The sequence below is a fragment of the Humulus lupulus genome, chromosome 4 (genome assembly GCF_963169125.1).
Source record: "Humulus lupulus chromosome 4, drHumLupu1.1, whole genome shotgun sequence".
Classification (NCBI taxonomy): Eukaryota; Viridiplantae; Streptophyta; class Magnoliopsida; order Rosales; family Cannabaceae; genus Humulus; species Humulus lupulus.
This window is the reverse complement of record NC_084796.1, coordinates 5,322,886-5,333,385: the sequence shown is the minus strand read 5'-3', so window position 1 is coordinate 5,333,385 and position 10,500 is coordinate 5,322,886. Positions and strand designations below refer to the sequence as shown.

At 29.0% G+C, this 10,500-nt stretch overlaps 1 protein-coding gene across 1 annotated transcript; it reads left to right on the top strand.

Annotated features, from left to right (window-relative positions):
- The first annotated feature begins 6,397 nt into the window (after window positions 1-6,397).
- LOC133829777 (agamous-like MADS-box protein AGL15) lies at window positions 6,398-9,904 on the top strand. The gene is made up of 8 exons (XM_062259572.1): window positions 6,398-6,891; window positions 7,532-7,604; window positions 8,250-8,314; window positions 8,411-8,510; window positions 8,632-8,673; window positions 9,024-9,065; window positions 9,160-9,332; window positions 9,774-9,904. Exons 1-8 carry the CDS (start codon window positions 6,710-6,712, stop codon window positions 9,859-9,861), a joined length of 765 nt encoding a protein of 254 aa, XP_062115556.1. The 5' UTR covers window positions 6,398-6,709; the 3' UTR covers window positions 9,862-9,904.
- The last annotated feature ends 596 nt before the right edge of the window (window positions 9,905-10,500 follow it).

Genomic DNA, 10,500 nt, shown 5'->3' with positions numbered 1-10,500 from the left:
TTGTGGTGTTTTCCTTCTTTTTATTTTTTTACTTTCAACTATCCAAATTTCTTTTGATTTTCAAGTATCGAGATTTAAACATTGTATTGTATTAATTAATGATTGTGGGTTTTAAATAAATGATTTTTTAAAATAAAAATAAAAACAAAAAATATTGCAGAATTATTAAAAAATAAATTATTGGTTATTTACAAAAAAATAATAATACAATCATACTATTAAAAGTATAATAAAAAATTGTATATGTAATATTTAATATGTTTAGAAACACCTATGATGCATTTGATGCGTGGTATAAATTTGTATTGTATTGTATTATAATGAATTGTGTTGTATAACATATTTTTACATTGTACTATGTTTGATATTGACTTGTTTTATAACAACCGATACCAAACATATTATTATATAAAAATATATTATAAAACACAATTTATTATAATACAATACAATACGACATATAATACGGGATATCAAACATCCACATAATTTGAATAAAAAATTTAGCACATAGCATATATTAAATATTTTTGAATTAATAGAATAATTTTATTTTCAAGCTCTTGCAAATTAATGTGTTAATATTAAATTCACTAATAATTTTATCTTGTGATACTCAAACTAAAGCGTGATATATATATATACTAGATACAAGCAACGTGCAATATGCATGTTTGTTTAGTTTTATTTATAGAATTTATTAATTATTTTTATTAAATTTATATTAATGTCATATAAATTTTAAAATAAATATCTTATTTTAATTAAATAATTTATTTATATTTGTTTAAGTTTATGTTTGTTCTAGTTTATGAATTGAGAGTGACAACAAGAGATTATATATTATATGTTTAATGTAATATTAAATATTATAAGTGTATTTTAATTTAAGTTTCTGGCTAATTTTTTTTAAAAGTAATTTGTTACTAATTCACATTAGATTATATTACATGTTTAATATGATATTATTCTAATAAGTGAGTTTAAGTTTAATTAAATTTTATTTAAGTTATAAAACGTATGATTTTATTATTTTTAAATAATTATCGTTGTAAAATATCTAAATAATATTCTATTTTAATTTGTTCAATTATTTATTATTTTAAAATAATTATCATTGTAAAATATCTCAAAAATATCATATTTTAATTTGCTTAATTATTTATTATTTTTAAATAATTATCATGGTAAAATATATCAAAAATATCATATCTTAATTTTTTTAATTATTTATTTTATTTTATTTAAGTTTAAGTGATGTTTACAAACTGCAATTAAATATAAGAATATTCTGTTAAATATAAGAATATTTCATTAAAGTTAACATTAAAAAAACAAAAGACCGCTAAAACCAAAAATTTCTATTATCTATACACTTTTTAATAGAAGAGATATATTTTGCAATACTCCATTATTATTAGAAGTGATTAGCACTTCTAGTTTTTATAATTATTTGTAAAATAAATAATACTATGAACACATAAACTATAAAAGATTGTACCTTGTTTAGAAGATTGTTTTGAATAAAATTATCAAAATAGTACTTTTATACAAAATAACATTAAAAAAATACTTTTTTTTTATAGATTAATTTATTGATTTGTTTTGGTAATTTTTTAGATATTATTATTATTATTTTTTGTAAAATTGTAGTTGGTATTGCTCTTTTTTATATTTTAGAATATTTGTGGCAAAATCCTCTTTCGTTATTATTTTGTTGTACCCGTTAGTTTTGGCCATTAAATGGTAGCGATAATCCAAATGTCATTACACCCTATTGACCTTCGATTTGGTCAACAACACGGAGTTACTAAAAACGATAGAAATAAGATGAATTGAACTCAAGAAGATAAACGACACCAAGATTTATAGTGGTTCGACCCCAAAGAATGGTAATGACATACGTCTACTTCGTGTTCTTATTAATGCAGAACTCCAAAACTTGCGATTAGTGAAATAGGGTTCACGAGTTTTAAAAGCTTGGAGGCGAGTATAAGTTTAGTGGATAAAAACACTATAGTTCTCTCTTGATTACAAAAAATTGCCCCTCACTTCAATGAATCCCGTGAGTCCTATTTATAGGCCCAATGATGTACATATGGGCTTATGGGCCGTCCTATATTTGTATTACAAGCATATTTGAATAATAACATAAATAATGATATTTACATATAAAGAGAATTAAATATCCTATAAATATCCAACTCATAACTGCATTTGAATTTTGGCTTCGATCCTACGAGCAAATCTGGTCGTATATGTCAGTATATCAGCTTCCCTATTAATGCAACATTAAAATGGCATAAATGACAATAGTGATTAAAATTTATGTCACATTAATTAATTACACCCTATATATATTCATATGTAAAGCTTGTAAACCAAATTAAATATTTTGTGATTAATTTGTGAATAGAGATAAATAATAGTGCTATAAAAGCATACCATAATTAATGAGAAATGCTAAGGGGCACTATTAGTGCCCAACACCACAAGGAGGTGACATACTGCTATTGATGCAATCTAATATTTGGTCCACACATTTGAGTTTAATAAGTATAATGCAGTATCGCTAACCAACCATAGGCTGACAACTCATGTGGTGTTGGACACCTTAAGGTGCCAAATAACAACACTTATAATTAATACAATGATAAGATTTAAATGTGAATTTAATAATACTCTTTATTATTTTGAGAGAATATAATATTATGGCTCATATTTATTAAGAAACAAAATTGTTTTGAATCCCAAGTAACCCGAGCCACATGTTACTCACTTAGATGTACGAATTATGGGGTTATTTATTTGAAATATTAGTTTGAGATATTATGATTTGAAAATTAAAATTTTGTGTTTTGTTTGAATAATTTTGTTTGGTTAGTTTTTTTTTTTTCTAAAAAAAATAAGATGCATAGATAATAAAGAAAAGAATACAAATCAGATTTTCGATTATAATAAAAAATTGTACGTGTCTTTCTTTTTTAGAAACCAATAATCAATAAAAAAAATTAGTTAGTCGCATAGATTATTTTGAATTAATAAACTAATTTTCAAGCACTAACTAATTAATTATCTCTTAATATTATTAGATTCACTAATAATTTTGTTAGTATGTGATATTCAAATCGAAGCATGTATATCATATTGCAATACTCCATTATTAGAAGTGAGTAGCATGTATTGTTTTCAATACTATTCGAACAATAATAATTAATATGAACACCCTCCATAATCTATCCAAAGTTCTATCTTATTTAGAAGATTATTTTATAAAAAATTATACTACAAATGATTTTAAGATTTTTTTTTTTGTAAAATTGGAGTCAGTATTATTCTTTTTTATATTTTGAAATAGAGATTGAAGCCCAACAAGAATGAAATGAAAAAAATAATAATATAGAAGGATAATTTTATCCAAATAACTTATTGTTTAGCTAAAAAAGCACGCAAACCAACTAATTAGCTATATTATATATTTAAAAAAGGGTGTTGCTATTTGGTACCTTAAGGTACTCAACACCATATAAGGTGACACCTATGGTTGGTTAGCGATACCCCATAAAATTTATTAAATACAAATATGTGAGACCCAATATTACGGATAGCGGTATGTCACCTCACCACTGGTGCCTCTTAGCAATTCTCATAAAAAAAAATAAACATGATAGAAGAACACTTGAATAGAAAAACTTAATAGTTTTAAGTCCAAAATAAATTTCACCAATAAAGCAAGAACTTCCTCATGAAAAATCATTATGTTACACCCAAAATTCGAGAATAAATAAACAATCTCGAAATGTATGCTTGTAAAGAGTAAACTCAAAATTAACAAGTGTTAGCATTATATTTGTACAAATTGTCATGCGATTCCTTGTTACGTCATTAGTGCTCGAGCATTAGTTGTAGATTCGAAAGCGTCAGACTCCTCCAAAAGATGAGTTCGAATGACTAAACAAGAAAGGAGGTGGTAATAACTGGAATGGTGAGCTCGAGGCTTTGGGTGATCTCGAAAGCGCGTTGAGGCAGTGATCAAGCTCGAATACGCGTTAAAGTGATACACAAAGATGTTGTTAAGAAATCCCTATGTATGTGGGATTGGTTAACATCGAATATTGTTACACCCAAATTTCGACACCGTCATAAATGATTCTCGAAATGCAGGCTTGTAAACGTAAGCTCGAAAATGACAAGTAATGGCTCAACACTTGTATAAGTGTGCATGATTCGTGACTTGTTCCTGTTGGTGATCGAGCACAAGTTTATAAGGCTCGAGCTTAAACAAGCTCGAAAGAACGAATCTTCCCTGAGGTATGTGTGTAATTTGAGTCTTAGTGCGAGCTCGAGGTGTTAGTCTTCGAAGATTGAGCTCGATGAAATCATTGGCTAAGGATGAGACTGACTATAATAACGAGCTCGAACTGTTGGTCGATCTCGAAAACGTGTAAACCTTACGTTCAAGGTTAGCAACACACTTTGTACGCAATAACTGTTAGGAGATTTCTATTCCTTAGGGATTTGTTGTTATTTGATATTAAATTCCAATTATCATGGCATATGATGTAACTAATGTATTTAATTATATTTATTTCAAATTTGAATTGTAACTTCCCGAAATAAGGAGAAATTTTGTTAACCAGTTCTATAAATAGCTTGGAGAATTTCATTTGTGGACATGCACAATTTGGTACGGAGAACACTGCTAAATTTCTTTGTAAAAGCTATGAGAGAATATCACAAATCGATAATATTGACTCGTAGACTAGGCAGATTTTAACTGCCGAATCACGTAAAAATCCAACTGCTCTTCATTGTTTACTTAAATCTGCTCTTCCTTGTTTACTTAAATAATTGTTTAGAGCTCTTTCGATTTAAGTTGACGAAAAACAGATCTTTTATTATATAATGCATTTAATATGTATTATTTAGATATTCATTTGAATTTAAATTTGAATGTTATATTATGACTTTTCTAAATTTGTGGGAAGATATTCTTGTAACAAAATCTATAAATAACACGGATTTAGTCTTGAAGCTTTAACGCATATTTTAATAAAAGTGATTTGTGGACGTAGATAGATTTTAACAGTTAAATCTCTTTCTTTTCTTTTTTTTCCTAATTTATTATTTAATTATTCTATATAATTAAGTTGGACAAAAATCAGAATTCCCAATTCCCACTCTAAAAGTTGATGGTTGAACTCTTAAACAAAAATTTTCATTAAAGAGCAAGAAATTGACTTTTAAAACTAGTTTAGAACATTGGGAAGAGATATGATTTGTCAGGGGCTTTACCGTACAAATAAATATAATGCAATAGCAACATATCATAACACAACTTTCATTGCTATGAGCATTATGTAATGTACGTACTTCATAATATTATGTATATCTGACCACTAATAACTTCATAGCTTTTTTCACACTATTATACCAACTACACTATACACTACTACCTAGTCAAAATTATAGTTGGTATCATCTTATTAATTACCTCTAATATACAGTCAAAAATAAAAAATAAAAAATCCCACATATATCTCCACAAATAAAGATTACGATTAATAAAGCATATGGGATTCCCTCCCAAAATAGCAACCCTTTTCTTTTATTTAATAAATATTATTTGTTTGAAATGTTTTTCTTTTTCTTTTTCTTTTATTCCCTACACTAGTGTAACTAATTCTTACAACTCTATCTGGACTACCCTTCTTTTAAAAATGATATTTTGGGATATTTTTTTGAAACTAAATAAAAAATTACAAGTAACAAGATGCCACTAAATCCTTCCAAAAAAATATGTAGAGACAAACTAGGAAAATGGGGTTCTCTAAATATGGTAGGCTCTTTACTAAATGTAAAGACTTAATGTAACCAAAACAAGAGAAAAACATCTTAATGTGGCAAAATATTTATTTGTACATATTTATAAAAAGAAGAAATAGGTCAAAAAAAAAAAGTTGGGTGGGCCACACCCCAAATATAAACACTTTCTCAAATATAATTTTTTTATTTTTTATTTTTTGGTTCTTCTTCTTTAATTTATTCACTTCTAAAACGGCAAAGGACTCAAAATAGGTGAGTACCTCTTTTTCTCTAATTTTGGTAGTGAATTTACCATTTGTGGCAATAATGATGAGCTTACCAATTTTGCAGAGCAAATTAGATAATGACAATAATAAAAGAAGGGGTTTTTTTGTTCTGAAAACCACCCTCAAGTGGGACCCAATTATGAGCCAAAACTGACTAAGATTAAAATAATAATAATAATAATAATAATTTTGTATATAATTTTATTGATTAAATAAATATTAAAAAAGTGGGACCCAAAAGTAGAGACCCTATTAACACCACACCACTCTAAATGTGGCAAAAAAGAGTCATGCACAACTCTAAATAGTATACAGAGCCATGCAAAAGCTTGCCGTTTCCAAGCTCTCGCCATTTGGGGTAAAACGCTCTCTATCTCACGGCCCTTTATCTTCTCATCTTCTCTATATTTGGCAACCCTCACACCCTCTTTTCCAAGATTAGAACAAGAAAACCCATTAAGGGGTTAGGGAGATAAAAGAAGAAGGAGAGATAGTAATAATAATAATAATAATAAAAGAAAGGTTTTTTGATTGAAAGATTGGATTTTTCTTTCTGGGTTTTGAGTTTTGAACAATTTTGGCATCTGGGTTTTTTTTGTTTGTTTGGAAACTGCAAGATGGGTAGGGGTAAGATTGAGATCAAGAGGATTGAAAATGCTAATAGCAGACAAGTCACATTCTCGAAGAGAAGGGCTGGTTTGCTTAAAAAGGCCCAGGAACTTGCTATTCTCTGTGATGCTGAGGTTGCTGTTATAATCTTCTCTAATACAGGGAAACTTTTTGAGTTTTCGAGTTCTGGGTATGGAAGAGATTTACTTTCATTTCGTTCAGTTTTCTTTTTAAATGTTTTGCATGTGTTTTTTTTTTATGCAATCATTTATCCTTTTGAATACACTCCTCTCTTAACTCTGTTCCTTAAATGTTTGTAAATATGGTTTCTTTAAATGGACTCGATAGAAAATATTTATCTGAGATTTGTTATTAGTTTTTCTTTTCTTCTTGATATTCTTTTTTGAAAGGATTTTCTTCTTGATATTCTGTAACTGCTTAAAGGGGCTACATGTTGGAATTGATGTCTGGGTTTTTTTTGCTTATTATTTTGGTGACACTCTATTAGTGGCTGCTGCTTAATGGGTCTAAATCTACATTGTTAAGCATTCTATCCCTCTTTTTGGTACTCTGTAACGATTCTCAATATCATTACTTTGAGTGGTTTTTTAATCCATAGATTCATTTGGGTTTTCTTATCTAACCATTTATTTATATATATACTTCTTCCTCTCGGTTTACTATTATGTTCATTTTTTGGTTGTTTTTCACTTCTCTTTAGCTTTCTCTCATTTTCTTCTGGTGACACATAGACTGATTGGACAACACAAGGTGCCTCGTATGGCTAAAATGATACACTTATTTTGTATTCGTTTTTGTTGTTTTTACAGTATGAAACGAACACTGGCAAGGTACAATAAATGTGTAGATTATCCTGAAGGTGCTATTGTAGACAAAACAGAGGTATTCTTTGTCACATCTCACACATATATACTTGTTTGTCTCTTTTATTGTGTCATTTAAAGTTGGGGATTTGGGCAAAAGTATATATATAATTTTGCTTCTTATTAGAAAAGTCTTGCCTTTTTTCAATTACTTAGAAATATAGGTTGATTCAGAATTTTGACAAGACAAATAGATATTAAATAAATGAAACCAAACCAATAATACTTTTGGAATGTACTTAAGAAGTTGTTGAATAACTCTCCTAACTCATTAAATTTTAATAGAACCTCTTATTGTTATATTTGCTGAGTTATGTACTTTAGTTAAGAGAGAAACCACTTGTATTAGCGTTTTAAATAGTATGATATTTCCATTGACCAAATTAAGTACAACATGTATAATGTATATCTTGATTTATGTATTGTACTTCTTTTTGTAAACTAATCTTGATAGATTTTGGGAATATATTGAAGGCATTTCTAATAATAATGTATTGCTATTTTCACCTGATGAAGTTTTGGCTTGAAGGAAATGACTTTTTTGAGGATTAATACAAATCTAAAAGGCTCTAATTTTTGCTTTTCTCCTGTTTTCTCTCTTGCTTCCCATGATCTTATTTTTAAGATAAAAAACACTATTATGCTTCTCATTGTAACTTTTCAGAAGCAAGACTCCAAGGAGGTTGATGTTTTAAAGGATGAAATCGCAAAGCTACAAAGGAAAAACTTGTATGTATTCTTTGGAGCTTATAGTTCTGTGATGCTGCAAGATCCTAAAAATGAAAGTAGAAAATAATTCAATGCTCTGTTCTTTGTTTTTTTTAGACGTTTGTTGGGCGAAGACTTAAGTGGAGTGAGCTTAAAAGAATTGCAGCATCTTGAACATCAACTAAATGAAGGATTAACTTCAGTGAAGGAGAGAAAGGTTCATAACTTTTGTCTAGAATAACTCTTATTTGTTATCAGTATCATATTGGCTTCTAAATCAGCTTATTGTTTTTTAGCATTTAAAAAGACCTTATTAGTTGTTGATCTTATGATTTCAGGAGAAAACACTGAAGGAGCAACTAGAGCAATCAAGACTACAGGTAAGTGCAAGCCTCAACAACTTGCTAGTCTTCAATTAACTGAGAAAATATCAAGTATAAATGCTGACATACCTACTGTACTTTATTGTTATGCTTATTATTCTAGTAGTTTTCGCTTTTAATTATAGAACGAGGGTGGAGACCGCTTTTGTTTTAGATTGCGAAAAATTCGATGTGACAAAGCTAATAAATTTTGTTAGAAAGCATATGAATGGTGATGGTTTTTCCCAATGTATTACCATAATTGTAGTTTGGATATAAGAAATTTAGATTTCTTATCTTGTACATGGTTGTATCAACCTCAAATCAAAGTAAATACATGCTTATCCTTCCAAATTTTTGGTTTCCAGGAGCAGCGCGTTATGCTTGAAAACGAAACATTACGCAGACAGGTAAGTTTGTGTGTGTCTTTGCTACAAATTGAGTTTGTAACATTAGCTTATCTCAGAGAATAATGTTTCTGATTTTTCCTGCTTTAACTTGTAGGTTCAAGAGCTTCGATGTTTATTTCCTCGAGCTGACTGCACAGTTCCATCATATCTTGAGTACTACCCCATTGAAAAGAAAAATTCTAGTGCTAACCATAGTGACATTGGTCCAGACCAGAACTCCCATTTCGCAGCCGAGAAAGGAGACTCTGACACTACCTTGCATTTAGGGTACTAATTCTTCTCTGAGATTGTTTATAAAAAGTTACTGAGATATGCATTTTTCAAATTTGATTATTGAGACAACCAGGAGGATTAGACATGTTGGTTTGCTCCCACAATGTGTTATGTTTGAATTCTTAGTAGGCACTTACATAGAAATTGTTATAATTTTCTAGGCCCTAAATATTGTACGGTTAGGCAAAGATTCTTCGGCGAAAATGTTTAACCAAGTTTGATTATTAAGACACTCGACAGGAATAACTCAAATGGCCAGACATGTGGTTTGTGGTTTGCTCGCACAAATGTTCGAGTCCTTGTTAGATACTAATTTCCTAGTCCCTAAATATTGCATAGTTAGGCAAAGAGCCTGGTTTTAATTAAAGAAATAAAAATATATAGGGCTCTGAGGCTATGTGATATTTACTCATTGATGTGTTACTCTTCCTCCAGGTTAGCTAGTGATGCTTACAGAAAGAGGAAGTCTCCTGAGCAAGAAATGCACTCCACTGACTCAGGAAGCAACATGGGCCTCCTTTGATTCTTTTCACGGAATCACACAGCAAAACCGAAATGAATTTGGCGATTTGTCTAAGTTTTGCAATTTTTGTTGATAAACTACTGAAGAAAATTTGTGTAGGATCCTAAGCTGGAAGTCAGATAGATTTGTTCCTTTTAGGCTGGTTCTGGTCTAGTGATTAGTCATAACATTCTTATGGAAGTAACTAACTATGGACATTGCATGCCACATATATAGCTTTCTCCTTTAGTATGCATCAAAATAGATTCTTCTCTTTCTTGCAAATATATTCTTCTTTCTCATCTCATTGATATTCTGGCTGCTCTTGTGTTCTTGTTACAATGCTTCATTGTTTAAATCAATGTTCTTTCATTTTTGTTTTCAAGAAAATTAATCGAAAATATAGATATTTTATTCAGTATTATTTTCCAAATTGATATATTTTTTTAATAATTCCTTAAAAAAATAACTTTTGGCAGTTTGTGCCAAGGCAGGATATGCGTGAGTTGGGTAAAAAAAAAGAAAAAAAAAACATTTTGTAAAGTGAAAAAAGGGCTATTTTGTGACACCCATTCCAGAAATGGTTATACCTAATCTAGAATTATAAGAATTCAGCAAAGAGAATAGATTGAGAAAATAAATAATTGAATTTGTGCTTTC

What these genes read in the sequence shown, in the direction of transcription:
- LOC133829777 (XM_062259572.1), top strand. Translation starts at nt 6,710, where the DNA reads ATGGGTAGGGGTAAGATTGAGATCAAGAGGATTGAAAATGCTAATAGC. An exon ending in CTATTGTAGACAAAACAGAG is followed by an intron (nt 7,605 to 8,249) that starts GTATTCTTTGTC and finishes GTAACTTTTCAG; the next exon opens with AAGCAAGACTCCAAGGAGGT. An exon ending in AAGCTACAAAGGAAAAACTT is followed by an intron (nt 8,315 to 8,410) that starts GTATGTATTCTT and finishes TGTTTTTTTTAG; the next exon opens with ACGTTTGTTGGGCGAAGACT.